We start from the raw sequence: 11199 nt of genomic DNA on the forward strand, positions 1-11199 counted from the left end.
ATGGCAGTGTGGGGGGGGGGCAGGGGGATGAGGACAAAGTGATGGTTTTTTTTTCTTTTTTTCTTCTTGGTTTTTTGAGACAGGGGTTTCTCTATAGCTTTGGAGCCTATCCTGGAACTAGCTCTTGTAGACCAGACTGGCCTCGAACTCACAGAGATCTGCCTGCTTCTGCCTCCTGAGTGCTGGGATTAAAGGCATGCACTACCACCGCCCGGTGCTACCCCTGAATTTTGTCTGGGAGATTGAGAAGCTAAGGCTTATGTCCAGTCTCCCGAGCCCAGTTTCCCCATTTCCATGGCTGGCTGCTGGGGATGAGGACATCTGTGAATGGAGGTTAGGACAGTGCTCTGACCATGGCCACCTAATCCCAAGCCCCTCCCTCTTCTGGGCTCCTCTGGGTGGTCCCAGTTCCCAGCCCTCTGTACTAGGATGTCACTGAATCAGGTGGCTTCATGATAAAATTGCCTCAGGAAAGCAGAAAGTTTAATCCAGAGGTATAAATGGACTTGAGGGCAGACATGGCCTTTCTGAGACTCATGTGGTGTGTGGGGACCAGGATGGGTCCTGAGAATCCAACGCTGGTTCAGAACCAACTTCTGTTGGAGCCCCTGCTAAACCCACATGTATGCCTGCGGTGCTCACAAGAACTGGTCCTTTCCTCAGAAGCTAGGTCCTTGTATCCTGGGGTCCCTCTGCTCAAGGTCCTAATTCTTTCAACTCTGGGCTCTGGGAATACACTTAGCTGGTCATCTTACCTTGGAAGGCACTACCCAGAGCAGCCTGGTGGCTCTGGAAGAAGCTGGGGCTAAAGCCACAGGCTTGCAGGCGCAGGGTGCTGAGCATGGGGCAGGCCCGCAGAAGGGAGGCCAGGGCCTGGCCACAGCCATCTCCCAGTGGATTCATGCTTAAGTCCAGTTCCTCCAAGTTCTATAGAAGACATGGTTTGGGTACTGAGTTCCCAGATATCCATGAGCCCACCTCCCCACAGAGTCTGGTCTCTGCATGGGTCCCATCCAAGGGCCAAGCACTGCCCGGCTCTCCCAGCTCCACCACAGCACCTGTGAATGGCTCAGTGGGAATACTACTGCCTTGCCGGTGTTGGCCCACTGCACCCTGGGTCTTTACCTGTAGAGCGGTTTGGCCTGAGGAGCCTTCAGCAAGCTGGCGCAGACCTTCCTGGCCCAGGTGATTGGAAGAGAGATCAAGGAGGGTCAGGTTAGGCATGGTGCCCAGGGTTGCCAGCAGCTCAGGAGCACAGGTGTCTCCTAGTCGGTTCCCAGCAAGGCGCAGCTCCCGGAGCATCGTATGCAACTTGAGGGCGCGCAGTAGGGGTGTGAGCTGGGCTTGGCACAAAGCCAGGGAACAGGCACTAAATGAAGGGCTTGAACTCTGCTGCTCCACGGCCTGCAGCACTTGCCGGTGCTCCCCTGAGAAGAGAGATAGATATAGGGTCGGTGGGGTCAGAGCTTGAACCTGCCCTGGAGTCTTGCAGGCAAAGCAAGAGGCCCAGGAGGTAATCCTGAGTCCATTCCTACAAGCCTTGGATTTAGTACCACACGAGCTTGCATATAAATCTGGAGGGCTCTGATTTCTGTCAGCCACACTCACACCGTCCGGTCTTGAAACAAGCTTCCTGGTGACCTCCAGCCCCTCCGGACTCCTCCCTTGCCTTTCCCTGTGTCTTAGGTTGCTTCAGAATTCTCATTCCAAGAGTCTATGATCTCAGAGCTGTCTGCTCCTGTCACCCACACATACACATGTAACAGGTTTCTCCAGACATGGGTATGTGCAGGGAAGTGGGGACTACATGCCCAGCTCCTCATGCCTAGGCAGAGCTACCTCACCTTGCCCAAGGCTCTGGCAGGCCCTGCGGTAGCGGTCAGTCAGCGGGGGAAGGTCCCATGAGGTCACTTCGGCCAGCACCTAGAATGTGTATCTGGTGAGCAGCCCTGCAGAGCTGAGTAAGAGGGGAAGCCTGTGCCTGTGGCCCTGCCCCGCTGCCCACCTCGTCATTACTCTGCAGCACATCGGGGATGGGGTCCTGCGGAGCCAACAGGGCTCCATCCTTCCGTAGGGTGAGCCTTGGAAGTAGCCCACAGGTTTGGTAGTAGCGCTGGGCAGCTTGCTCTGCTAGCCAGGCTACAGAGTGGACGTCACTGCTACAGAGAAGAATGACATGCTGAGCTCAGATGCCCCGGGTCCTACTGTGATGCTTACCATCTCCTCCGGATAACTAGCCTCTTATCTGTGCAGCCCAGCGACTAGCTGCTCTTCCAGCAATTTCTAAGGCCAACAAAACCTTCTTAGACTGTGCTAGGGATCCCCACTTGAGCTTGTGGAGGGCTCCCTGGGGCTCAAGGGAGCAGGGTGTCAAGCCAGGAGTCCTTCTCACACACCCATCCTGATAGTCACACGAGGGTGCTGTGTAGCCTACTGCTGACAGCCCAGGCAGAGCTGCATGGCCGACAGAGGAGTCTGGGAATAGGAGAGGGCACATGTATGCCTTACCTGTGTGGGACAGGAATGAGGAAAAGGTTATCCTGAATTTGAACTCGAATCCGGATGGGAGGAGGCTGGACCAGAAGCTAGCAGGCAAGGACACAGGGAGAGGACAGTCAGAAACCAGAGTTTTCTACCCCCACCTGTCTCAAGTTGGAAAGACGGTGCTATGCACCCACCAAAGGCTGGCCTGCTGTGCAATTTTCCCTGGTGGGTCCCGAGGTCCTAGGCATGCTGGGACTCTCTGGAGGCTCTGCAGCCAGGCTGCCATCTCCTGCTTTAGTCCGTGTGCCCCAATCATTGAGACATGTTAGGCGAGTCTGCTTGGCACCAGCCCGGCGCCTGACAGAACATCGCTCGTAGTCAGACCCTGAGGCACTGGGCCTGCTTCGAAGGCTCACGGGTGTATCTAACTCCAACCAGTCCCCAGCCAGGAATTCCTCCTCGGGAATGAGCGCTGCCTTGGGGGCAGGGACTTCATCTGAGCTCCGAGGCAGTCCAGGTACCAGGCGGCGGTTCTGGGCACTGCCTACTCCTCGGATGGCAGCTTGGTAAGCAGAGCGGCAAGCAATTGCTGTGGCCGTCTCTCTACTTTTGGATGATGGCTCAGGGGTCTGGGCTTCATCCTGCTGTGCTTTGGTGGATGGTCTCAGTCTTTTCTGAGATGGCCTGCAGGGACCCACGCTGTCCTCATCCTCTGAGCTGCTACTGCTGCTGGTTGGCCTCTGCCTGTTTTTTTGAGGTCTAGACACAGCAGACACAGTTTCCTCCAGAAAGACCTTAGCAGGGGCCGGAGAGACCTCTGGAAGTCTAGGGGTACACAGGGAAAGTTCTGCACAGGGGCTCAAGGGAGGAGAAGTTTCAGGATCAAAGAGATGGTTACTTGGGATGCTCTGGAGGGCAGAGGAGCCGTGGGGCACTAAGGAAGAGAGAAGAGATCATGAGAGAGGACCCCCACCTCTAGGGCAAGAGTCAAGGAGATAGGGGAGGCCCTGCTTACCTTGGCCTGAGGAGGCCAACTGGAGCCTCCTCTCCATGGACGCTGCCTTCTGCCTTGTCTCAAGGTCAAGGTCCCTGAAGTACAGCTTCACCCACTGCTGCAGCGTCTCCAGGGGGCTGAGGCCCTGTGTGGCACTCAGTTGAGCAAAAGCAACAATAGAGTCCATTACAGTCCCTGCCTGCCCAGCTCATGCCCAGGCTCACCTTCTTGGTACGGAGAGTTACAGATGCCCCTCGCTCGATGAGCAGTTCAGCTACCTCAAAGTGGCCACAGTTGAGGGCATCATGCAGGGGGGTGATACCGTCACAACCCTGGCCACCTGGGTCATCTACTGCTGCACCATGGTCCAGGAGGAAGCGGACGATCTCTGGGGGCAAGACCATATGGACTCAGTTCCCAGAACCATTCTCTCTTGCCTCCTGACTCATATATCCACCATGTACCCGGCCTGACCCCACTTACCAAGATGCCCATAGTTGCATGCTTCATGTAGAGGTGTCCAGCCACAGTAGTCTCGGGGATTGAGGGGGTGGCCCTAGGGACAAAGAAATGTCCTGGCCCTGAGCCTGAAAGGTCTACTCTTAGGTGTAACTGTTTCCCTCTTTAGGTATTACGAAAGAAAAAGAGGAGGATGTACCCTAGCCCTTCCAGTGCCTTGCTGGCTGCACTATCACAATAGATTCCTAGGCCATGTACTATCTTGCGCCTTGGTACAGATAGTGCCTGACTATAGGGCTTGGAACAGGAGGGAGGAAGCCAGAAATCTGTTGTCCCTTCCTGTCCTGACTTGGCCAGCCCATTCACCCACAGCAGGGATGCTACACATCCTGTCTCTTTTTAAAAACAAGCAATAAAGGAGATATTGCCTCGGCCCACAGCTCCCCGAGGAAGCCAGGGCTCAATGATCTCGCTGGGGATTTTGGCCCACCTGCCTCACAAGATCCTGGACGCGGCGCAGTTGGCCTTCAATGCAGGCTCGGTGCAGCAGGGTCTCTCCCATGTCATTGCGCCGGTTCCACTGTAAGTGCAGTCGCCCCGACACGGGGCAGGAGCGTGAGGGGCAGGAGCATAGCCGGGTGCAGTGGTATTGGGCAGCAGGGAGGGGGTAGGGGAGCAGTCCTCACCTTGTTTACCTTCCGCCGGCCCAGACAGCCCTGAAGCTCCTCATCTTCCTCCAGCCGCCGAGACAGACTGTCAGCATCGTCCTCTAGAAGAGTAAGGCCACTGATCTTTAGCCTAAGGCCTGCTATCTCCCCTGACCCCTAGGGCAGAGCAGCCAAAAGCAGGGAAGTATAGCGCTGGGGTCTGTGAGCTGTGTAGCCAGGTAAAGCAAAATGGACTTCCAGCCCAGCCTCACTACACCAAAAGCCCGCTTCTGTTATGGATTATTTGTTTGTTTGTTGATTTATGGTTTTTTGAGACAGGGTTACTTTGTGTAGCCCTGGCTGTCCTGGAACTCAGAGACCCACCTGCCTCTGCCTCCCGAGTGCGAGGATTAAAGACATGCATCATCACCACCACCACTGCCCACTTCTAGCTCACTACTCCACTACACGCAGGGGCTGAAGAATACGAGGCAGTCGCTGGATCACAGCAGTGTTGACTGCCTTTGACCAGTGATTTCCCCAGAGAGCTTGACTACTAGGTCTCCTGTTCCATATAGGCTGTCAGACTCCTCCAATCGCTTCCACAGAAGCACTGGTTGCCCTTTCCAACTGCGCTGTTCCACCCCTTTGTGTCCCCAGCAGGCTCCATGAAGACACGTCTCAAATACACACCAGTCCATCCCAGGCACATCTCAGAGCAGACCCAGGCAGAAGAGGCACGTGCAGCCCACCCAGCACACGAGGCAGCATTCGGCCCTCACCGCTCTCTGAGAGCTCCAGCTCACTGGTCTCCAGGGCCTCACTGGCTTCGTCTTCCTCTTCCTCCTCCTCCTCCTCTTCTTCCTCTGTGTCTTTTGCCATACTGAGTTTCTGCAGTTTAATTTCAGTGCTAGGAGCATCTTGGGGCTGCAACTTTAGTTGCACGGTATAAAGGTGCTGTAAGATCTGTCTCTGAGGAGCAGAGACATCCATTTAGGAACAAATAGCAACACAGAGAGCAATTAGTGCAAGCAAAGACAGGCTTGAGGCAGGAGGATTCTAAGTTCAAGGTCAGCTTGGGCAACTTAGTGCGACTCTGCCTCAGAACGAAAATACAAAAAGGGCTGGGGATATATAGGTCACAAGTAAGGTCTTAAGTTCAAAAGCTAGGAGCTGGATTTTTTTTTTTTTTTTTTTGTGGTTTTTCGAGACAGGGTTTCTCTGTGGTTTTGGAGCCTGTCCTGGAACTAGCTCTTGTAGACCAGGCTGGTCTCGAACTCACAGAGATCCGCCTGCCTCTGCCTCCCGAGTGCTGGGATTAAAGGCGTGCGCCACCACCGCCCGGCTTAGGAGCTGGATTTATTTGGGAATCCAATGTTTATACCTGAAGCTGGAAGAGCTGGGCCTGCTGGGCACAGCTCAAAGCCTTCTGGAAGCATGGTGCTAGCAGCTCATACACATCACCTGCTTCCTCACGTGACAGCGCAATATTGAACCAAGTCTTAGCTTCCTGGAACAGAGAGAGAAACGCAAAGTTGGTGGCTGCCTAGCGCATCCAGCTGGCCAGCTGTAAGCTAGAAGATGTGCTTTGTCCCTGCCTTATCGCCAACTGACAGACCATGACAGTCTTCAGAAGGAACAACCTTTTCAGGGGCATCCACTCACACCTGCCACTGGAAAACGGTGGGCTCAATAAAGAGCCACCGAAAGACACCCGGGAACAAGGGCATGTCACCTCCGGGGCATTGCCCTTGCGTAGCCTCAGCTCCTCTTCATAGTGGTGCACAGCCTTGCGGTGATCCTTCATGTCCCACAGCGTGGTGGCCAGGGAGACATGGATGACAGCCAGCTCGACATCTGGTCTGTTCAGCAGCTCAGCGAAGTGCAGCTGGAGAGGCAGCATGGTAAGGCTCAGACCCACACTTCACACATTGCTGGCACTCTCCTCCCGCCCCCAGGGATGGCTCGGAGTGAGGGGGACACTCACCTGCTTCTGGTAAGCCTCTGATGCCTTTGGGAAGTCCCCCGCCTTGGAGAAAAGGTCCCCCAACTGTTCACAGATAGCCATGGCACGTTGAGGATCATTGCCCTCAGCCTCTTCCAGCTGCTGTTGCAGCTGGATCACTGACAATACTGATAGAAAAAGTCTCATGTGAGACAGCAACACAACACGGGGTCCCAACCACACAGCCAACCACTCAGCAGCCACACTCCCTTAGGCAGGGAGCTTGGGAGCAGGGGAAAGTGCCTTCATGGACCATTGGTATAAGGGGTACCGGGGTACCTGACTGACTACTTGGGACTTTTGAACAGCACTTAGTTTGAAGATCTGAACACTAATGACCATCAGCGTTGGTTTCTGGGCTACAGCATGCCATTGCAGTACCCACTGGCTAATTGGCTTTGTGATAAAGCCAGTCAGTTTCCCACACACCTTCTAGTGGCCCAGACACACTGCGCAGTGGGCTTGGGCAAAAGTCTACCCTGTATTCAAGTTGCCACTTTCCCCAAAACTTAAGCTTGGGTCTCTCTTGCTGGGAGAGCAGAGCCCTTCTCTCATCCCTGGGGCTCAATTCCAGGCCCACTTGCAGCCTCACCATGTTTGAGACTCTGACAGACAGCCACTCTCTGGACAGGCTTCTGGGAGCCCAACTTATAGGCCTTCTTCAGGGCTCGCTTGGCAGCTAGGAAGTCCCCCAGATCTTGGAGTACCTGGCAAGAGAAAAAAAGTGAGGCCCACAGATTCGCTAAGGCCCACGCCCAGCAGACAAGGACTCAAGAGCTACCTGGGACACTACCACGCAGCATTCACTTTCCATGAATCTCATCTTCATAGCGCGTGCACACTCCCGGGCCCCCTCCAGGCAGCGCATGGCCTGAGAGTGCTGTCCTCCGCGCCAGTGGATAGCACCCAGGTTGTATCGGGCCCGGAAGAGATCTTCGTAGAGATGGTTCTGCCTGTGGAGGATGGGGCGACAGGAGCTCAGAGAGCCCAGTGGCCACCAGCTTTGGAACAGTGGACATTGAAACACGTGTGGTGCTGCTGATACCCAGCCAGTCACGGCTATTAACACCACCTAAGCCCCAGCCCCACCATCCTGCGGTTTCAGGCTAAAACCTGCTTCCCTCAGCCTGCAGCACAGACGTGAATGGAAAGCGGACAACTTAGACAAGCTGTCCTCTTGGAAGATCCCAGGGAACCACCTGCTCCCTCTTGGGATAGGGATGGTGCCTCACTCGGCGAGAAAGATGCTCTTCTTGAAGTAGTCATGGCACAGGGCTGTCTGCTGCAGACTCTCAAAGGTGAGGCCCAGGTTGAGGTAGAGCCGAGCCCGCATCTCACTCAGCTCTCTCTGGGTCAGTGTCCCTGGAAGACAACAGCTCTAGGAACTCAGCTGCCTCCTCTGGCTATGGGGTTGTCAGGTCCACCCAGCCTTTATCCCATCTTGTATTGAGGGAACCAGCAGTCTGCTGCAGAGAATATACATAGAAATAGCAGATGCTGGGGGCTGGAGAGATGGCTCAGAGGTTAAGAGCATTGCCTGCTCTTCCAAAGGTCCTAAGTTCAATTCCCACCAACAACCATCTGTAATGAGGTTTGCTGCCCTCTTCTGGCCTGCAAATATACACACAGACAGAATATTGTATACATAATAAATAAATAAATTAAAAAAAAAAAAAAAGAAATAGCAGATGCTACCAGGCAGTGGTGGCGCATGCCTTTAATCCTAGCACTCGGGAGGCAGAGGCAGGCAGATCTCTGTGAGTTTGAGGCCAGCCTGGTCTACAGAAAGAGTTCCAGAGCAGGCCCTGAATCTATAAAGAAACCATGCCTCAAAAAACAAAAAATCAAAACAAACAAACAAACAAAAGCAGGTCCTTGACAGGATCAAGTCGGTAAGCAACAAAGTCCCTGGAAAGTAAGGGCCCAGAAATCAGGATATGGGAAGAACCCAGGGAAGGGGTACCTACCCTCCAGTTTCTCATCCACAATAGCTAAGCTCTTCTCAAAGGCAGCCTGTGCCTGAAGTAAGGCATCTCTTGCCTGGCAGTGATCATACACATCTAGATGGGTGCGGCCAATGGTGGCCCAGGCTCTCTGCAGCTCAGTGTGGTTGGACAGGGAAGCAGCCAAATCCAGGTAGAGATGCTGGTGCTAGCAAAGGAAGAAAAAGTTTTGAAATAATCCCACTTCATGCAAACCCAGAAATCTGACCCCAGGGGAAGCTACCCTTGTACAAGAGAACCTTCTGTTTCCCGAGTTTCGACAGAGTTTAGTTGTACACATTGTCGAATCTTTTCTGTGCCAAGGGCTGTCTATGATGACAACTGCTCTGCCCTGGAGCCAGCCAGTGCTGTCACGCCAGACCACTAAGGGCAGCCTGGAGTGTTGCTCCCAACAGCAATGGGTCCTGATTCTTCCTCTTCCCACAGAGCAAAAACCACAGTTCCTTAAAAGTTTCAGTTGTCACAAACCCATTCATACTCCAGTCCCCTACCAAGAGCCAGGCAGCACCCGAAGCAGACATAACGGTGTGGCTGACAACCATGTCAGCTACTGTGGGATGCTTATTTGCGTACCGACCCTCTCTCCACAACAAGAAGACCCACCCCAGATGTGCAGGCCCTCTACCTTCAGGGCAGCTGAGTAATTCTCCATTTCTGCCAGCCGTTCTCCGATCTTGCGGTGGGCCACTGCGCAGCCTAGGGTGTCCTGGACGCTCTCTAGCAGATGTAGCTCCTGCTGGTGCTCCTCCAAAGCTTCCTTGAAGCGGCCTGCCGGAAGAGGGGAATAGAGTGCTCACGGTGCGACATCATCCATCCATCCCCAGCCGCCACTCCTTCACGCCTCTGCGGCTCACCGTGGCCAGCCAGCAGCTCCCCCAGCTGGTGGCAGTAGACCGCCTCCTCGCGCAGTTGCCCATTCCTCTGGGCCCTGGCCTTGGCCTTGTTCAGCTCTGCCGGGAGGAAGAGAGAATCAGGATTAAGGCGGGAACCGAGCCGCACCCTGTGCTCCGCACGCCCCAAAGTACTCACGGCGAAGCTCCTGCTCCAGGGTCATAGTTACACATCCAACACCGCCGCGGAAATCTGGACTTCCCGCGCTTCCCTGGGACCACGCCCACTTACTTTGCTCCACCCATAACACGCAGGCCCCACCCAGTCTTCTGCGCGCATGTCTAACCCCGCCCCTTTGGTGGTAGACGTGAAGTAGCGCTTGATGGAACCGGTAGTTCGACCCCAGGCCTCCTGGGAGTTGTAGTCCGACGGGCTCAGGCAAGGTGCCATCAGGTAGCGGAATTTGTGTTGGGCCTTCTAAGCCTTCTAGGCGGCAGGCACAGTGTGGGTGCCCAGGCAGTCGGTGTTCTTATTTACAGACCGCTTCGGGTGGGTTCCCAGGACTACAGCCAGTATGTGGCTGCTGGCTGGGAGCACTGGGGCACTTGAGGCACTGACCATGCTGTCCTGGAGTCTACCTGCCTGTCTATTACAGGTGTTATGTAATGCTGCCCTCACTTCCTCTAGAAATTAAAGCACACACAACCTGTTTATATTTGGAAAAACTTTTTTGTTTGTTTTTGTTTTTCAAGACAGGGTTTTCTCTGTAGCTTTGGAGCCTGTCCTGGAACTAGCTCTTATAGACCAGGTTGGCCTCGAACTCACAGAGATCCACCTGCCTCTGTCATGCTGAGGTCAAAGACTTATGCACCATACCTAGCTTGTAAGTTTTACCTTAAAATTTTTTAATTATTATATTATGTGTATGGATATTTGCCTAAGTATCTGTGTACCGTATGTATGCCTAGTGTCCATGGATACCAAAAGAAGGCATCACCTAGAACTGGTGGTCAGTGGTTAAGAGCACTAGCTGCTCTTCCAGAGAACCCAGGTTCAATTTCCAGCACTCGCATGGCAGCTCAAAAGCTATCTAACTCCATTTCCAGGGGATCCAACACTCCCACACAGACATACATGCAAGCAAAACGTCAATGCGCATAGAGTAAAAACAAATCATTGCAAAAAATCTAGCCAGTGATGGCACATACCTTTAATCCCAGCACCCAGGAGACAGAGGCAGGTGGATCTCTCTCGATGAGTTCGAGGCCAGATCTACAGAGTGAGTTCCAGGACAGCCAGGACTTCACAGAGAAACCCTGTCCTGAAAAACCAAAACAAGCAATACTATACAAAGAAATCGTTGGGAATGAGGTCTGTATGGAACTGTCAGATGCCCCAGGGAAAGGACAGAAGGTATCCGGATTGAGGAAGAGGAGGAATGTGCTTTCTGAACTAAACAGAAAGTTTCTTTATGTGGGTGTTGGTATTCCCAGAAGATGCAATAAAGACACTTGAAAACTGCATAGCTTTGTACTGGAAGACATTGAGTTACACTCTAGGCTGGAGAACTGAAACCAATATAGATTCTTCACCTGCAAAAGGCCTGGAACTGTCCTTGGAATCCTGTGATTTGGGGTACTCTGTTCCCCATTACGCTGAAGACTCAGCACTTGCTGTGAGATGGAGCTCTCACCCCTGGCTATGAGGCAACCTCAACAGTCAGCATCTATCAGACTGTACACTGAGGGTCCCAGTGAAAACAGTGCAGAGCCCAGA

The 11199-nt window shown here is 53.7% G+C and overlaps 1 protein-coding gene across 1 annotated transcript in view; it reads right to left on the minus strand.

Annotated features, from left to right (window-relative positions):
- Tonsl (tonsoku like, DNA repair protein) overlaps positions 1 to 9657 on the minus strand; it is a 14293-nt gene extending 4636 nt beyond the window's left edge. Inside the window, exons 1-22 of the mRNA XM_005354123.3 lie at positions 9622 to 9657; positions 9447 to 9542; positions 9218 to 9360; positions 8557 to 8740; positions 7822 to 7951; positions 7371 to 7542; positions 7182 to 7296; positions 6572 to 6717; positions 6320 to 6472; positions 5969 to 6094; positions 5367 to 5556; positions 4624 to 4706; positions 4428 to 4517; positions 3962 to 4034; positions 3703 to 3866; positions 3500 to 3623; positions 2679 to 3418; positions 2509 to 2585; positions 2006 to 2159; positions 1845 to 1923; positions 1126 to 1427; positions 756 to 927 (exon numbers count right to left, since the gene is read on the minus strand). Coding sequence (XP_005354180.1) covers positions 756 to 927; positions 1126 to 1427; positions 1845 to 1923; positions 2006 to 2159; positions 2509 to 2585; positions 2679 to 3418; positions 3500 to 3623; positions 3703 to 3866; positions 3962 to 4034; positions 4428 to 4517; positions 4624 to 4706; positions 5367 to 5556; positions 5969 to 6094; positions 6320 to 6472; positions 6572 to 6717; positions 7182 to 7296; positions 7371 to 7542; positions 7822 to 7951; positions 8557 to 8740; positions 9218 to 9360; positions 9447 to 9542; positions 9622 to 9646 — 3538 coding nt within the window. The 5' untranslated portion in view covers positions 9647 to 9657. The remainder of the gene's footprint in view (positions 1 to 755; positions 928 to 1125; positions 1428 to 1844; positions 1924 to 2005; positions 2160 to 2508; positions 2586 to 2678; positions 3419 to 3499; positions 3624 to 3702; positions 3867 to 3961; positions 4035 to 4427; positions 4518 to 4623; positions 4707 to 5366; positions 5557 to 5968; positions 6095 to 6319; positions 6473 to 6571; positions 6718 to 7181; positions 7297 to 7370; positions 7543 to 7821; positions 7952 to 8556; positions 8741 to 9217; positions 9361 to 9446; positions 9543 to 9621) is intronic.
- Between the last annotated feature and the right edge of the window lie 1542 nt (positions 9658 to 11199).

This window comes from Microtus ochrogaster, chromosome 15 (assembly GCF_000317375.1).
Source record: "Microtus ochrogaster isolate Prairie Vole_2 chromosome 15, MicOch1.0, whole genome shotgun sequence".
NCBI lineage: Eukaryota > Metazoa > Chordata > Mammalia > Rodentia > Cricetidae > Microtus > Microtus ochrogaster.